Raw genomic sequence first — 19,175 nt, 5'->3', positions numbered from 1 at the left:
GCCACAGAAGGATTAGTGTAAAGGCCACAATTTGTAAGCTATGTTCATATTCCATGGGAGGAGAGTCTGAGTATTATGGATATTCCATTTTGTTTGTTATATATGTTTATCCAAGTGTATATGAAGAAGATTTACTACTTTGTAAAACACTTCATCATACAACAGAAGAAAAACATTAGCATTTAGACTTTTCCACAAACTTATACTGAAACTGAAGATCAGAAAAGAGATCCAGGCTGGCAATGCCTTTGTAGCACAGCAGCACTGCAGAGAGTAATTGAAGCGTTGGGGGGGGGGGGGGATGGGAGGGAGGGCATGGAGAGAGAAAGATGGGTAAATATGCTACAGTGAGCTAATCTGTATGTCTCAGAGTCCCTCCAGGACCAGAGTGTTACACTGGGGGAGGATGAATCATTTTGAAAGAGTCTAAGGTACTTGGGAATACTGCTTAGTTGGAAGAGAATAGACTAGGAGTGAAGTGGAGCAACAAGCCTAAACTTTTATGTATACAGGAGGTCCTTGCAGGGAAACTCTGAAAGGGAATAAGATACCATTAAGCCCTTCTGGAAGTGAGAAGAGGATATCGTTAAAAAGTCCTAAACCAAGGCTTTACTAACCCTGCTGATGGACTGACTTCCCTGCAGAACTTTTTCTCTGAAAGCATTACCGGATTTTACACATTGGTGGTGCACCTTACCCTGGAAAGGTTGCCCATCTTCTATGCACACTCAAACATGAGAGAAGGAACTGGCTCTTGAAATTCAGGACCCAGGGTTGTGGGAAAGAGTTGATTCAAACACACATATCTTATCTCCACCAAAAACAAAGCACCAGCAACTTGAGCTGTAGCAGAGCAAGGCTGGAAGGAAGGAAATGGAAGGGGAAGTTGAAGATGAGGAAGTCACCTTGCTTATTCTTTACAAGTTTACTATGGCTGACATTAAACAGCTGCCAAGAACATCATAAGCCTTGGGGAAAGGGAATGGGGATATGACTGAGGAAAGGAAAGGAGGAAACTAACAGCAGAAAGAACTCATTGCACCTGCAACATAATTCATTTAATAGCACTATACAAATAGGCCAATTACAATTGTTTGGTCCCCAAAGCATTTTACTAAAATGTGAAATTTCTGTTTACTCTGATCACAGTTAAATTGTGCCCTAATTAAAAAAGCACCTGAAAAAAATGTTCAGTGTTATTACCTGGTAAATAAAGCATCAATAGTACTGAATATATACAATCGTCTTCAATTAGTTGCCATTTTTTGAGTAGTTATGATGTAGGTAATTTTATATTTAATCTCAATAATCTGAAATATCACTATGATAAATATTATTCCTATTTTGAAGAAAAAGGGAACTAATGCTCAGAGAGCTTAAGGCTTTACTTAAATTGCACAATTATTTAGTGGAAGTGGGATTAGAAGTGGGACTGACTCCTGAAATCCCAATTCACTCCATTAACACCATAGTGTCTCTCCAAGTTTTAACATTTTGTTTTTTAGAGTTTGATTTCTAGAGTTTGATTACTCAGCAAAGAGTAAGCTATGGTTTAACAGGGTTAATAATCAAGGACTAACTTCTTGAGTGCCTCTGAGTTATAAAAAAAATTATTTCATGTGCTATCATATGTCTAGTTAAAACACCTGTTAAGACCTTATTTAGTTTTTACTCATTCTGCCTCTACTAACCAAGTATCTGATTTTGGCCAAGACACTTAAACTCCTTGAGCCTTCATAATTTACTGGAGCCATTACGAATTAAAAAGATCTTGGTTAAAATTCTGCCTCTCTCATTGTCTCTGCCTTCACCCTGGGAAAGTAACTTAAGATCTCTGAGCCACACCTGCCTCCTCTTTTAAAGAACACAATCTTAGCTGTTATAGTACAACATACTATAGTCTGGGTGGTTTAAACAACAGAAATTTATTTCTCACAGTTCTGGAGGCTGCAAATCTTGAAATAAGGCTGCCAGCATGGCTGGGTTCTGGTGAGGGCCCTTTTCTCCTGCCTTCTTGCTGTGTCTTCACATGGCAGAGTAAGAGGGAACTCTTCCTTTGCTTATAAGGACAATAATCCTGTCATGGAGGATGGACCCACAAAACCTCATCGAAACATAATTATCTTCCAAAGGCCCCACCTATACCGTCATATTGGGGATTAGGGCTTTAACATACATATTGGGGGTTAGGGCTTTAACATAGGAACTTGGGGGTGACATATTCAGACCTTAACAGATACTAATAGCCATTTCATGGGGTTCTTATGAGGATTAAGGCAGGTAATAATATAAAGTAATGCTTACAACAGGGCCTGGCTTGCAGATAGTCCAATGATTCAACAAATGCTGAGCACCTACTGGAGCCAAGCACTACATGTGCCACATGGCACTACATTGGGGAATATGTCAGATGCAGCCAGTCTCTGGTTTTTCGAAGGTTTTGGATTAGATGGGGAAACTAACATATATGTATATATACACAAACTGGTGATATGAAGTACCTGAGAGAATCCAGTCCAGGGACCAGGAAAACCTTCAAAAGAGTGATATTGAGCTGAGACCCCAATGAGGAATGGGGAAGAGGACAATTTCAGTTTCCAAAGGGAATCTCTGTGCAAAAGCCCTGAGGCAGCAAGGGGTAGGTGCTTTTAAAGACCTGTTATAAAGCCCTGTGGGGGTGGGACAGTGATGGCTGGGGAATGTTTTGACCTGAGGCTAAGAGGCTGAAGTAGGGTCGCTTAGGTAAGGAGCAGTGAAATACCTTTAAAGAGTTTTAAGAAAGGGTTGTGCCAAGATGAGTTTGGTGTTTGAAAAAGGATTTAGGCGGCTACAGGGGTAGCCTCGGGGTACTGGAGAGGACCTGGGCGGACACTTGCATACCAGCTAGAAGCTATGGCAGAAATCCAGGTGAGGAAGAGGAAACTGGGACTGTTGTGGAGAGAATTGGGTAGATTTGAGATAAGCCAGGGGGGAAAAATGCAAAGATTTGGCAATGGATTGGGGGGTGGGGAGGAATGAAGCCTTACTCCATAGGTGTGATTTGTAAAATATGGTGATCAATGAAAGAACCTTATGAGGAAGGTAGACACAAAACGTTTTTGGAAATTTTATTCCCCATATTTCAAAAGTCAACTAGAACTTTTTAAACATGTCTTTCAGCAGATATCTGTAACTAGTTAGATAGAAACCCTCCTTATATATATTTTTTTAACAAGGCAGAAAATTTTAATGACCTTGGATTTGGCAAAAAGTTTGTTTTTTTTTTTTGCCCCTCTGCTGGCTATCCTTCCTTATTTTTACTTGGCTCTTATGCACCACAGGTGGGGTGGGGGGGAAGAGAAGAAAAAGTTACTTTCCTAGGAATAAAGAGTGGCACTTCCAGTGTCATGGGCAAAGCTTTTGCAAGTTCAACAGTAATCTAGACAGCACTCCTTATAGCTAACGTTCCATTAGTTTCTCGGTTTGTGTCTTTTCCAACGGTTAAGTTCGCCTGAGGGTCCCTAGAGCTTAAACTCCTGGAAGCAGCGACTTTGCGTTAGTCCTGGGCGTTATGCCCTCGGGCGGCCCCGCCCCTTTCCCGCCAACTGACGCGCCACCGTGGCCCCGCCCCTCCGTCCCGCGCGCCCCGGCTTTGGTAAGTTTCAGCTCCAAGCCCCGCCCCTGGGTCCCGCGAGCCGAGACTCTGAGCGAGTTTCAGCCGCCCAGCCCCGCCCCAGGCCCCGCCCCTGGGTCCCGCGAGCCGGGACACTGAGCGAGTTTCAGCCGCCCCGCCCCGCCCCAGGCCCCGCCCCTGGGTCGCGCGAGCCGGGACTCTGGGCGAGTTTCAGCCGCCCCGCCCCGCCCCGCGCGCCCCGCCCCCCGGGCGTCCCTCCAGAGCCGCGGGAACCGCTGGGGTGGGGTCGGCTCGCTGGCCTGCGGCGTCTCCGTGGCTGTCCGAGTCCTCCCGGCCTCCCACTCTTCGAGAAGCCTTTCCCGCGAAGGCGGGGCGATGCCGGGGAACCGGCAGCCGAGGGTCCGCTCCGGGAACGAGCCTCGTCCCGCGCCCGCCATGGAGCCCGCGGGGCGCGGGGCCTGGGCCCACAGCCGCGCCGCGCTCGGCCGCCTGGAGAACCTGCTGCGCTGCTCGCGTTGGTAAAGAGGGAGCGTCGAGGGGTTGCCGCGAGGGCAGAGGCCTGGGGCACGGGTCGCCCGGGTCTCAGGGGACCGGGGGATCTTTTCTGACCTCCCGTTTCCTCCTCCCACTGCCGCCCGGCAGTCGGGCCGGGTGCAGGGTTGGGACCTGCCCAGGGATCCCTTCCCTGGCCCCCGTTCGCACTCTTTCTGGGCTGCTTCCCAGCCTCCCCTCGCTCGCACCGAGTCCAGCTGCAACGGTAGTTTTCGAATTGAGCGCGCTGAAGAACCGTCTGGGGGTGTGGCTAAAACGCGCACCCTGGCCCCGCCCCCAGATGTGAATTATGGGGCGCCGGGCGGGGCGGGGGGCGCTAAGGATTCCGTTGCTTCCTACCCGGCCTAGGTCCTCGATCCCGGAGCCTCACACCAAGGGCTGCGGGGTCGTCCCAGAGGCCCTCTAAGTTAGAAGCCGCTGTCCCTCTTGGCTGAGCTGGCTTTTTTGAGATTTTCCCCGTAGCAGCTTTTTGGGGTGTGGTGGAGTGTTGGGGAGCCTTGTTAGGGGTAGGTTATAGATGGCAGTGTAATGGACACCGCCAATTCTGTGTCTCATTTCCTTGGTTAGGTCAAAAGACTGTATGGCCAGGGGTTCCAGCTTTTCGAGATTCTGTTTGTTATTATTTTTGCCTATTTTACTTCATGCTGTTACACAATGGGAGTCCTCTCAGGGTTTTCATTCCATCCAAAGACATTATTTTCATGAGTGGTTGGTTCTTGCTCCTTTTCTTGTAGCTCTTTCTAGTATAGAAACCAAGGAAGTTTATAAAACCCAAGAAGGGCTTGGCTCATTTTTCATTTCTTCTAAAAGCATTTATTGCTGTGTGCGCAGCTCAGTATTTCTGCGTCAAGATCACTCGGTTGGCTTTCTGTTTGTGGCTGTCACAACCGTATTTCTCTTTTGGACTTTTTTCTTCCCTCTGATTTCCTGCTTGCAAAACTTAGTTAATTCTATGTTGCTTATACACAAAGTGTAAGTAACAGCAACTTTTTCTTTGAAAAAGACTTAACTGTCATAGTTTTGTACTTATATTTTGTTTTACAGAAACTTAACATCCGTGACAAAATGACATCATTGCATTCTTTAGAGAAGTGACACTTTTGCTAGAATGAGCACATGAAGACATTTTGAGTTGTATGTGTATGTTTTCCCATAGCATATGGGTCATCTGAAAATAAGATTTAAGACTAGCACTGCTGCAATAACAGAAGCAATTAAGTTCACACCGTAATAGTTCAACAAAAGTTAGACATTCACTTGGCACATTTCTGTATGAAAGCATGGTGCTTCACTTAGACTGTAGAGTCAGACATCCTGAGTTCAGGTTCCAGCTTTGATACTAGTGAGTGGGCCAAGTCATTTGACTTCACTGTGCCTCATTATCCCCATATGAGTAATAATGATTAGCTCATTCTCCTGCAAGGATTTAATAATAAATTTATTGAGCACTTCCAAAGTACCAGACACTGCTCCAGACATTGGGTATTTGTTAGTGAATAAAGCAGACAAAAATCACATCCCTTAAGGAACTTATATAAGAGGCAAGAAACTAAATGAAATTATACATGTACAGTGTTAAGTGTGGTGGTTGTCATAGAATAAATGATAAATAATAGGTATCTTGTAAAAATACAAAAGAATGTGGTCTCTGTTTGCTAAATGATTTAGAAAAGGCCGGGTGTGGTGGCTCAGGCCTGTAATCCTAGCACTCTGGGAGGCCGAGGTGGGCGGATTGCTCAAAGTCAGGAGTTGGAAACCAGCCTGAGCAAGAGCGAGACCCTGTCTCTACTATAAATAGAAAGAAATTAATTGGCCAACTAATATATATAGAAAAAATTAGCCGGGCATGGTGGTGCATGCCTGTAGTCCCAGCTACTTGGGAGGCTGAGGCAGGAGGATTGCTTGAGCCCGGGAGTTTGAGGTTGCTGTGAGCTAGGCTGATACCATGGCACTCACTCTAGCCTGGGCAACAGAGAGACTCTGTCTCAAAAAAAAAAAAATGATTTAGAAAAGACAAAATAGGTATTCTGTATGAATCATCTATAGATTGTCCTGAAATCTAACAAAACCAGTTTCATTTTTTACCCCCCACCAAATATTTTTCCAGTTTCTGATTGAAGCGAGTAGACAGTAAGAGCCAAAGGCCTGAAAGTAGACATCAGTAACTTGGCCCATATTTTTAATATGGCTCATCCATTTGGCTAGATGATATTGAATGCCACTGATAATCTTTTAAATTAATAATTAGCATATGAACAACTGATGGATGAAGTCAATCTTAACTCTTTCTTATAATGCATATTTTTCACATTGGGCTCTGTATTTTTTTCTGTCAGGGGTCAGATAGTAAATATTTTAGGCTTTGCTGGCCACAAACAGTTTCTGTTATTTTTGTTTTTTTACCTTCCTTAAAAATGTAAAAATCATTCTTTGCTCAAGGGCTGTATGGGCTGCTGGCTTGATTTGGCCCACAGGCAATAGTTTGCCAAACTCTGTTTTAAAGGTAAAATGTCTTAAGTTTAAAAATCCTTTTCTGCATAAAATTTTGTATCATGTGGGTTCTAAGATATAGAAATGCTTTCCTAATTCTTAGTGCTCTCCACTGGCACTGTCTGTAGTGAATGAAGCCTGGCTACCTGCACCTTACCCAGGAGAAAACATCCTTTCCACCTCTGCCTTTGCCCTCCTAGCTGCCTGACATCATTGCTGGAAAGGAGCAACTCGGGATGGTCTGCGTCTCACTTTTGTACCCACCGTTCAAAGCAGTGTCATGTTATTTGAAATCGTGTCAGTATATCCTTTTACAGTTTCAAAGTTCTACCCAGTGGGCTAGTGATTACCCCGATTACCCTCTCATTCAGCTGCAGCTGTCATCTATCTCATGTTCCCAGCTGTCATCTGTCTCGTGTAGCACATTGGACGTATTTTGCAGCAAGCCTTACTTGCTGTGAGGGTGGACTGGCTACATAACAGGGCTTCCCTTCTTGACCTTTACCATAAGTACAGCTTCAAGGTGAAGCTGATCAAAGTGTTTAAGAGGCCAGATGTGACATTTGTGTTAGGGCCAAGCCTCACAATTTAAAGATTTCGAAAAAGGGGACAGGAAGACCATATCATTTGAGAGGATGGCAGAAAACACAGTAATAATGTGTTCCTGAAGGAAGCAGGAAATGATAAGAGGAGCTGCAGTGTAAAAGCCCCAGGTGTCATAGGACACACTTTTGTGAATTAAAATAATGAGGTACCTCTTGGCCTATTTTTGAAGGTGAAGATGGGATTTGGCATCTATGACAATTGTAACTTGGGTCTTTTTAATCAACTTTTAGTAAAAAGTTAAAAAGTAACCCTGTAACTTTTGGGATGAGTGATTTTTTTCCCCCTGAATTATCTCTTGTCATGTAAAAGGTGATCAAGATTAATTTAGTATTCTTTCATATTTTGAGGAATGTGGCTTCTATAGTTTAGCAGTTAAGAGCTTGGATTCTGGAGTCAGGCTCTGGCTTCATGTCCTGGTTCAGTGATTTTGGTCAAGTTATTTCATTTCTTTTTGCTTCCTTTTCTTTATCTGCAAAATGAGTTAATAGTTTCTACCTTAAAAGGGGGATTAAATAAGTTGATATTTATAAGATACTTAGAGCAGTGCCTGTTATATACTATATACTATATGAATGTTTGTAAAAGAAAGTACAGATTTCCTGACTCCAGCCAGCATTCAGCTTTTGCCTTTCCACATGAGTTTTGCACGTTCAAAGACATCCTTAAATCGGGTGATTGTTCCTTTCAGTTTGCCCTGGTGCTGGTTATTCATTAGAACAACAAGCAATTACTGAGGCATTGCATTAGCAGAGAAGGGAATGCATTTTTTACTCTTAAGGAGCATACACTTGATTTCAAGGGATAAAAGGTACATTTCAGGGTAAGTTACAATGCGGGCCACCTTGGCCAAGTGGATGGTGAGAAGAGTACTTGGGTGTGACCTATGACAGCTTCATGGGCTTTCGAACTGGGCCTTAAGGTATGGATAGATTTTTAGAAATGGAGCCAGGTGGGGGAATATTAGCAAATAACTGTATACTAAAAAGAATTGTTGAATAAATGGGGAGTGGGCCAGGTATTAAGACAGGGTCAAATCAGATTGTAATATTCATTTGGTTCACATAGTTAACTTCCTAAGGAGAGCGACTTGTGTAGCTTTCCCAGGACTCTGGTGTCCTCATCTGTAAAATGAAGAAGATGGACTAGTTGATTTTTTTTAAGGCTCCCTCTCGTTTGCAGATTTCATAATTATTAGTGTCCACTGGATGTAAAGTAGTGTTTAAAACTTTTTATTGAAGTATAACATACATACAGACAGAAAAACGTACAGATTGTTGGTATTCTGCTTGCATCATATCCTACAAATTAGAAAATATCTATTGTGGGATTTATTTACTTATGTAGTATTTTGATTGATTGATATCTGTCTCTTTCAGTTATACTACACATTTAGTAAAGAGACAGGTGCACTTTGTAGCCACAATGCCAGACACATAGTTTCTTAGTGTTAAAGGTTGAATTAATGTATGAAAGAATTTAGGTTAAGGTAGGATCACATTCGAAGGGCCTTTGCAAGTGGTAATACCAGAAGGACCTAGTTAATTTATCTGGATTGCCAAGCATCCACCATAGGTTTCTGAGGTTAATTGCCTGTAGTGAACAGTTACTGAGGCCTCAGGGTAGATGTAGAAGGTACAAGTCTTTCCTCTGGGATTTACAGCTAGAACTACAACATGCACAGTCCCAATACAGGCATATACACAGCTGGTGTTATATAGGTCTTTGACTGCCATAGTAACTTACTGGACATATTGAGTTCACTTTATACTGTTCCCTATAACAGAGAGGATGGCTTTACAAGTGAAGTTATTGGTATACAAGTCTGGGCTCAAAAGAAAGTGGATGGGATGGGAATGGAAATTTGAGAGTCACCTGCATATGTATGATAATTGAGGGCATACTTCTGGGGAATGCATAGGGAAGTGAGTGGAAAGAGAAATAACCTAGGTTTGAGCCTTGAGACTCCACATTTACATTTCTGGTGGAAGAGGAAGCTTTGAAGGACAGAGGAAGATCACTGGTTACTTACATATTGTTTTGCTTTCGAAGAAAGGACATAGAAGACATAATAACCAACTCTATCAGAGTTGGGTATACATGATATTCTTTGTGACTTACCTGTCTCTTATAGTAGATTCTATTATAATTAGTCATTAATAGACAGTTCTATTGCCCATTGGACTTTTGGATTGTTTGACTTATTCATTCAACATTTCTTGACTCTAAACAGACATTATTTTTTTATTTTTCCCATGTGATTTACTTGAACCTGGCATACAAAATAACTATACAAAATAAGATGCTTCCATGTCACCCATATACCTGTATTTGTTAAACACTTTATTTATTCTGAAGATAAATACAAGTTGTTTAATTGGCTTGGAAAGTCTATACATTTTGATGTTAAACATGTTGGTCCACAACTTAAAAATACTTTCTATTTTTAAGAAGTAAGAGCACTGTGGGAGCTGTCCTTCCTACTATTAAATAGCAGTTGATATCTCATGGAAGCTTAGGAGAGCCATTCAGTTAAGAAATAGATCTGCCTCAATATTGTAATCTCAACTGAATTTGCTTTCCTTTTTTTCTTTGCAAAGAAAATTTTATATCAATGGGATTTTTTTTTTTAAATCATTTGTTCTCACTACTTAGTTCTCCCCTAAATTATAATCTTCTGACAGCACCGGTCTTTCCAAATCAACTACATGTCAGATTAACAGAAGTATGACTACAAGCAAGGAGAAAGTAGAGTAGCTGAATTTTCAAGGTACAGAAATCCTGTTACCATGCAAATGTCTTTTCTTTTTCATCTGGATTTTTTTTCTTTCTAATATGTATGTATATCAAACAGAAAATAGGGTAAGGATGAAATGGAATTGTTAATACAAATACATTTTTGTATATAGTCTTTCATTTGGTTCGTTCATTGAGGATTTATTGAAATCCCACTGTTTGTACAGCACCATGCTAGGTTGGTAATGGTGGGTTGGGGAGCTCAGAAAAAAATGAAAGTCCAGATCTTTCATCTATAGAGTTATAGTCTATTTGGAAACAAGAAAAATAGAGAATTAAAATACAGTTAAAATACAGATACTCCTTGACTTACGATGAAATTACATTGTGATAAATGCATTGTATGTTAAAAATACTATGTCAAAAATGCATTTAATACTCCTACTGACCATCATAGCATAGCATAGCTTACCTTAAACATGCTTAGAACATTACATTAGCCTACAGTTGGGCCAAATCATCTAACACAAAGCCACTTTTATAATAAAGTGTTGAATATCTCATGTGATTTATTGAATACTGTTCTGAAGGTGAAAAACAGGATGGCTTGCTGCTGCTGCCCAGCATCATACTGCATGTGTCTAGCCTGGGAAAAGATCAAAATTTGAAGTATGGTTTCTCTTGAATATGTTAACACTTGTTGAAAAATTGTAAGTAGAACCATAGTAAGTTGAGGACCATCTGTACAAAATATAATATTTCCCTTTCAACGTTGAATTCCAGAGTCCCAATTAGATGCCATCTCTCTTCTTTGGATCTTTAGACCACTTGTTATGTCTCTTAAGTCAGATGTTAATTTGGTTTATATGATTACTCTCCTACATTATAAGCCCCTTAGGAAAGAGCAGAACACAGTCAACTTTTGTATTCTTTTCCTGTCTGGTGCATAGTGTGGATTTGCTTAAGTGATGGCATGAAGGCTAATATCCAAGAATTCCTATGCTAATTTTTTTAGTATCATATTATAACAGCTGGAACAGTATTTGGATAGTATGTTGCGCTTAAGTAGTTGTTAGGGAGGAAGACATATATTCCAGGCTGGGGAAAATAGTCTGAGCAAAGTCAATAGGATTGGTGCTAGACATTGGCTTTTTGAGAATCTTTATGGGCACTGGCTTGACCAGAGCAGAGTGTTGTTGAAGAGCAATGAGACAAAAAGTTGCATGGCTTGGGGTTTACCAGATTGTAAAGAACTTTTTAATATTAAATTTTTAAAAACTAAAAATAATATAGGCATTCATGAAAAGAATTAAAATACTAACATGGTATTTGGCCATTAAATGTTTGTTAAATGAATAATAGATAAGTCTGAATTCTCTTCTTTAAGAACTCATAATTATCAATTTATCGTGGTGTCCCTTAAGAGGTTCTCTATGTTGATGTAAGCGTTATATACCTCAGATGAGAGGGTACTGTACATCATGTAGATATGTTGTGATTTATTTGCCCATTTCCTTATTGGTAAAAATTTAGATTGTTTCCAGTCTTTTGCTGTAACAAGCAGTGCTGGAGTGAATATCCTTGTCATACGCCTTCACATTTATTTACAATGGTTTTGAATTATTTAATATAATTATACATGAACATAGTTGACAAAAGCAATAGGACAAAGACTATAATGAAAGCATTCTTTGCTTATCTCTCATCACCCCCGAGTTTTATGTTCTGGTTACAACCTCTTTCATCTTCTTTAGTTTTTCTAGCATTTACCTACATTTTCAAATAATATGTTTATATTGCTATTTCTTGATTTTTTTTCTATTCTAGAGATTATTTATTATCTTTCTTCCTACTCTTAAAAATGAGTTTTCTTATTACCTATTATCTATTAATTTTGTATATGTTTTTTATTTTTTTTTATTTTTTGAGACAGAGTCTCGCTTTGTTGCTCAGGCTTGAGTGAGTGCCGTGGCATCAGCCTAGCTCACAGCAACCTCCAACTCGGGCTCAAGCAATCCTGCTGCCTCAGCCTCCCGAGTAGCTGGGACTACAGGCATGCACCACCATGCCCGGCTAATTTTTTCTATATATGTTAGTTGGCCAATTAATTTCTTTCTATTTATAGTAGAGACGGTGTCTCGTTCTTGCTCAGGCTGATTTCGAACTCCTGACCTTGAGCAATCCGCCTGCCTCGGCCTCCCAGATTGCTGGGATTACAGGCGTGAACCACCACACCCGGCCTATTAATTTTGAATTATGGAAGTTGAGTAGATATAGAAATTCTAAGTACAAAATAATTTTCAGTTATCATTTTGAAGGCTTTGCTCAACAGTTCTGTGGCATCCCTTATTATTCTTGAGAAGTCTTATGCCGTTATGATTGCTTTTAAAAAATATATATATATGACATTTTATTTTAATCTCGGGAAGCTTTTAGACTCTTGTCTAGATACCATTGGTGTTTTGAAGTTTCATTTTCACAAGTGTCTAGTGTATCTGAAGGATAAATTCCTGGCAGTGAAATAGTTGCTTTAAAGTTGGATCCCTTTAAAATATTTTAGATATCTCCTAGTTGTAATAAAAATTTGTTTTTTTAAACTATGGGAGGCTGGGTGTGGTGGCTCACACCTGTAATCCTAGCACTCTGGGAGGCCGAGGCAGGTGGATCATTTGAGCTCAGGAGTTTGAGACCAGCCTGAGCAAGAGCGAGATCCTGCCTAACTTAAAAAATAGAAAGAAATTAGCTGGACAACTAAAAATATATGAATATATATAAAGAAAAATTAGTTGGGCATGGTGGTGCATGCCTGTAGTCCCAGCTACTCGGGAGGCTGAGGCAGGAGGATTGCTTGAACCCAAGAGTTTGAGGTTGCTGTGAGCTAGGCTGATGCCATGGCACTGTAGCCTGGGCAACAGGATGAGACTTTGTCTAAAAAAAAAAAGAAAAAACATTAAACTATGGGGTCTTGCTATGTTGCCCAGTCTGGAGTGTAGTGGCTATTTATAGGCTCAATCATAGCACACTACAGCCTCAAACTCTTGGGCTCAAGCTATCCTACTGTCTCAGCCTCCCAAGTAGCTGTGACTATAAGCACATGATACCACGCCCAGCTAAGAATTCTTTTATTCCAGGGTATCTTTTCAGCTAAGCTCTGCCATTCTCAGAAAGTCTGGCTTTGGCACAGATCAGTGCCACCCTCCTCTGTGCAGTGTATTCGCCCTTTGAGCTCTTCCACTGAAGTTCGAAGTTGGCACTACCCCCCATCCAGCTTGGTTCACTTGTTCCCCTCCCTACACCCTCTCTCAGTACACATACATGCACATACTTCACATTTCTAGTGTCTTTTTTCATCTATGAATGACAACAAAAAATATATTCTAGCTCATTGATTAGAATAATTAGTATAGCTGATCAATTATTCATAGATATTAAACCACTGCTAATTACATGGTATTTAATGGCATCTTATTGCTAGGGTGAAAGGTAGGAACTAAAGGTAAAGAGTTCAGAGCCATTTTAAAAAGGAAATTTAAAGTTTAGAAACAGAATCAAGACATTGAGTCATGTATTGCCAGAGAAAGCCAGGAGGCTATGGGGTGCCTCCTGGGGGTATGCCCACATTGAAAAGTAGGAAAAGCAGCTAAGAAGAGGCTGGACTAGGTAGATCAATGTGCTATGAGAATATTGCAACTCATTGGAAGGAAAACTTTTAGGAAAGTAGTTGAAGTTAGTACTATTTCACAGAGGGGTCAGGGAGAATGAGGACCAAAAATGCTTTGGAGAGCAGTTTCAGCAGAGTGGTGGCAGTTAAAGCTACGAAGGTAAGGAGATGGAGTTAACTGGTAGAGAGCACTTATTTAAGAACTTTTATCTGTTTTAGAAAGGGGAGATATGGGGCAGAAGATAGATTGGAAGAGGTAGGATCAAAAGAGTTTATTTTAGGTTGAAGGCAAGATTACCTGTGCACGTATAGGTCCAAATGGAAGAAGAAAGGCAAGAAAGAATGAGAATTGAGTACTTTAGGAGGCAGAGAAAATACAGGAGCTAGAAACAGACAGAACAGTGCATCTTATAGAAGAATACTGAAGGAAATTTTTTCCTCTGAGACTGTAAGGAGGGGTAAGATTACTGGTGAAGAGGTAGGCATATATTTAGGGGTGAAGATGGCTCTGAGGTAGTTAACTCTGGCTGGATAGGGAATCCATACAGAAATGAATGGGGCTCTCAAGGTGGAGAGCAACCTGAAGATGGAGGTTTGGCCAAAGGGATGTCATAAAAGAGAAAGAAGAAGGATACTGTGATGGGAGGAGGTGAGATAAGACCACTTTTGAGATCTTAGAGGCAGAGCTTGCAGTGAAGTAGAATTCAACACACTTGATTGGGAAAGAGGAGGTTAGGTTTGGTAGGTCAAATAATGAACAAAAGTTATAGGGCCAGCATGAATGTTAAGAAAGATCATCTTAATTGTCAGAATCACAAAAGTTGTGTTTTTATGAGTATGTTCTATGTAGTGTGATAGGAAAATCAAATATGGTGAGTTTTTAGAAAGTAATGGGTTTTATAATGTCAGTGAGCACCATTTTCAGTATCTTGAGAATAACATTGTAGGTGTGTACTATTTTGAGCACTCTTTCTGAAAAGCTCAATTTCACTTTAATGTTCATATCTATGAAAATGTGCAGCATAATACTTTTGATCTTTCAAGAAATGTGGAGAACTATTTTTATTGATACGTGGTATGTGTACAGAGGTAATTGGATAATAATGGTGTAAATTCCTAAAGGTCCTAGGGTTAGCGTAATAAACCAAGCACAAAAAATGCTCTTTCCTTATGAGACTTCTCTGCTTTCTTCTGGCTGCATTATCTACTGAGTGACTTAATGTGTGTTTATTATGTGTGATGTGTGTATACTTAATGTGTGTATATTTAATGTGTGATTATGATGACTTAATGTGTGTTTATTAGTAAATACCATTACCTTCTTAGGACTATCAAATGTAGCAGGTATTTTGATGGACAACATTGGGACTATTTTGTTTATGTTTCTCTTCCCTCAATTCAGTGAATCTCATTCAGTCTGCCAACTGCCAGCTTGATGATTTCTATTCGCAATTGCTTAAAGGACAAAACAGTCAACTTTCTGTGAACTGGAAGAATGGCTGTATTTTTGACAAAACATCTCTGAGAAATAGATGGCTACTTAACAATAGCAAGAAACATATGCTTTCTTATGGGAAACCATGGATACTTATGGTCAGGGTGATCAGATATCCTCGTTTGCCTGGGGTAGTGTTGGGTTATACCTGTTGTCCCAGTATCCTATTCAGCTATCACCCCTCTTCATTCTCAGAAATGCTCTCAAATGGATAATACATTATATGGTCATTCTTCTTGTGGGTCATATTTTGAGATATGTGGTCTACATATTGAATCATTGAGGTGGGGAACCTGCAACCTTAGAGTCACATGTGGCTGCCTGGATCCAAAAGTGTGGCCCTTTGACTGAATTCACATTTACAACAGGTCCTTTCAATAAAGGATCCAACTATCCAGCACCCAGAAAATACATTATAAAATGTGTTATAACTTGTACTGAGTTTGATAGTTGCTATTTAAATTCAGCAGGTGTGTTATGATACAGTATTTAACCAGAGAGTAACAGCCTTTCAAATGAATACATCCTTGATATCTTCTGCTTTGAGAAAGAGAAATATGGTTGTGTTGGGCCTTGGATTTGTGCAATGTTGGACATGAAATGTTTATTTAACAATGACCTAAGACATTATTGTTTTCATTTTTTCAAACAGCACTAATATTCTGAGGGAGCCTGTGTGCTTAGGAGGGTGTGAACACATCTTTTGTAGGTAAGTAATTATGGCTTGAGATATATATATATATACAAACACACATATATATTGTAACTATATTTTTTACTTGATAACATATAATCATGTTGATAATAATACTTTATATTTGTGTAGCTTTCATAGTATGCAAAGTAACTTACTGTACATTATCTCATTTTTATCCTTATAACTATTAATTTACAAATAAGAAAATCAAAACTCAAGAGGATGACTTTTTCAGAGTTACAAAGCTTAGTAAGTAGCTTTGCTAAGTTTGGGGGGGGAAGTTAATATCTTTTATATATTAAATAATTCAAATATGTCTTTTTATTTTCCAGTTAAGTTTTGAATCTAGACTTTCAAAATAATGGACATCTAGTTCTTACAGTTATCATACTAGTTTCTATCGTTCCAACTTTGTTTCTTTGTTTCCCCTCTCTTGTCTTCCTTTGAATTTATTGATTTTTTTTTTTCAGTCTATTACAGGGATACACTTTGGTTACATAAATTGCCTTTGCACCGCCTTAGCAAAGAACTAAAAACTGGGTGGCTTGGAACAATGGAATTGTATTATCTCACAGTTCTGGAAGCTAGAAGTCCAAGATCAGGAAGTTGATTCCTTCTGAGGGCTATGAGGCAGGATCTGCTCCATGTCTCCCTCCTAACTTCTAGTGGGTTAATGCAGTCTTTGCCATTCCTTGGCTTGTAGATACATCATTCTGATCTTTGCTTTCATGTTCACATAACATTCTCTTTTGTGGGCATGTGTGCCTCTGTGTCCAGATTTCTCCATTTTATAATACCAGTTATATTGGATTAGGGCTCACCCTAATGCTCTCATATTAACTTGATCATCTATAAAGACCCTGTAGGTCATATTCACAGGTACTGGGGGCTTAAGACTTCAACATCTTTTCAGGGGATACAGTTTAAGGTATTGTGGAATTATTATTATTTATTTATTTAATTTTTGAGACAGAGCCTTGCTCTGTTGCCCTGGGTAGAGTGCAGTGGTGTCATTGTAGCTCACTGCAACCTTAAACTCCAGTGGTCAAGTGATCCTCTTGCCTCAGCCTCCTAAGTATCTAGGACTACACATGTGCACCACCTAGGCCGGCTAATTTTTCTATTTTTTTGTAGAGATGAGGTCTTGGTCTTGCTCAGGCTGGTCTCAAACTCCTGAGCTCAAGCAATTCTCCTTCCTCGGCTTCCCAGAGTGCTAGGATTACAGGCATGAGCCACCATGCCCAGCAAGCTATTGTGAAATTAGATTCCTGTGAAAGCCTTATCTTCCAGATTTTCATCTCATCCTGTTCGGGATTTGGTTTAATCGTCTGTGAGACAGAGTTCATATAACCTCCTTTGAATTGATCTTTTAATTATTTCAGGTTATGAGTATGTGACTATTTGGCATGAGCAAACTGTATTCTGAAATTTGAGCATATATGAAAATAATCTAGTGTATGACTTCAGAGGGCTGAGGATGTGTGAGGCAGTTATGCTTCGGGTCCTAATTTTGTTTCTAGAAACATAGATATGTTACGGGGGCATATCTAGCAGGAAGATGGTGTAGGAAGTTATACTTGTTGCCTACCTGATATCCCTAGATGACGAAAGGCATTTCAAACTTGATATGTTCAGAACAGATCTCTTGATCATCCTCCCTTCAACCAGTTCCTGCCTGGGTCATCTTCATCACAATAAATGGTACCACTGACAACTAAATTGCTTACCACTTATCACTGAGTTCTGCTGGTCCATCTCAGAATGTGCCCTGAATCATGAATTTTTTCTCCTTTTTTTGTAGTTGCTATTGTTTATACTTTGGTCCAAGCCACCATCGTATTATTTCTCCTCAGGTTCATAACTGGTTTCTCCTTTATGGCATTATCACCCCTTCCTCATTTTCTGCATTCTTAAATGTGTTCTTTTAAAAATATGAATCATATCCATATCATTACCTTGTTTAAAACCCTTCAGTGGCTTCCTGTTAGAATAAAATCCATGCTCTGCACTCTGATCCATAAGATTCTGTACAGGACCTAGATCCCGCCCACCTCTCAGATGGGACCTTACTCCCCTCTGGCTCACACTGTTCAGCACCTTCTCTTTACAGATCCCTAAGCATACAAACTCACTCCTGCCCCAGGACTTTTGCACTTGCTAGTTCTTCCATGTAGAATGTTCTTTGCCAGATTTTTATGAGGCTGACTTCATCAGTTAAGTTTCAGCTGAGATGTCACTGCCTCCAAAATGCCTCCATGCCCTTATGAAATGTTGCCCACTCCTCCACTCTGTAGCAAACAGATGTGTTGTTCAGCTGATGCATGGTGGATATGCTCATTGTATACAGTAGGTCATTGACAAAGCTGCTAGATCATAGCCAACTCCACGAAATTGTATACAGTGTGTGTGTTTTGGGAGGGGAAACCATACCTTTAATCAGATTCTAAAGGACTCTGACTTAAAACGGCCAATAAAAGATTGAGAGGCATGAGAACATCTTAGAAGAGAAAATGATCATGTATGTATGACATGAGTGTAGGAGAGAATCCACTCAGTGCAGTTTTGATTCATTTTGGTTATATGATGCCAAGAATTAGGGCAGTTTATATCTTAAAGTTTTATATAAATTAAAGATTATATTCTTTGCAGATTTTGAGTTATATGAAACTGTTGGACAATAAGGTTTTGAAAGTGATTTTGACATAGCTCAGTCTAATTGAAATGTAGAGGTGGGATCAGGGTGGAGAGACACAGATTTTCACATCATAGCCAGTATAGTAGTAGTTTCTAAGTACTTTGATGCCAATCCCTGATAAAAGTAGTCCATGTACTCTAAGATATAAAATTTAGTTAAGACATATGGTGGGGGTACTCAAATATTTTGATCTCAGGCCTCTATAATCTCTTCAAAATTGAGAACTATAAAGAGCTTTTGTTTATGTGTATGTGTATATATTCTATATAAAACAGACTTTAAAAAAATACTAATTCATTTAAAAATAATAAATCCATAACCTACTAACATAAGTAATACTTTTTTTGCAAAAATAACAATTTTACAAACCAAAGAAAAAATAGGAATAGTGACACTGTTTTACATTTTTGCAAATCTCTTTAATGTCTCACCAAATAGAAGACAACTAGATTTTCATATCTGTTTATGTACTCCATCTGTTGTGATATGTTTTGATTGAAGTTTGTGAAGAAAATCTGGCCTTATACATATTTGTAGTCAGAAAAAGTATTTTAATAGCTTTTTTAGATAATTGTGGATATTCTTCCTTGATACTACACAAAAACTTGACAAGTGGTAGTTTCTTCAGTTCTT

The 19,175-nt window shown here is 39.8% G+C and overlaps 1 protein-coding gene across 1 annotated transcript in view; it reads left to right on the top strand.

Annotated features, from left to right (window-relative positions):
* Positions 1-3,869: 3,869 nt before the first annotated feature.
* Positions 3,870-19,175, top strand: part of BARD1 (BRCA1 associated RING domain 1) — an 80,119-nt gene continuing 64,813 nt past the window's right edge. Inside the window, exons 1-2 of the mRNA XM_012756781.3 lie at positions 3,870-4,131; positions 15,803-15,859. Coding sequence (XP_012612235.2) covers positions 3,989-4,131; positions 15,803-15,859 — 200 coding nt within the window. The 5' untranslated portion in view covers positions 3,870-3,988. The remainder of the gene's footprint in view (positions 4,132-15,802; positions 15,860-19,175) is intronic.

Source organism: Microcebus murinus, chromosome 8 (assembly GCF_040939455.1).
Source record: "Microcebus murinus isolate Inina chromosome 8, M.murinus_Inina_mat1.0, whole genome shotgun sequence".
NCBI classification, from domain to species: domain Eukaryota; kingdom Metazoa; phylum Chordata; class Mammalia; order Primates; family Cheirogaleidae; genus Microcebus; species Microcebus murinus.
This window is presented reverse-complemented; position numbering and strand designations above follow the sequence as displayed.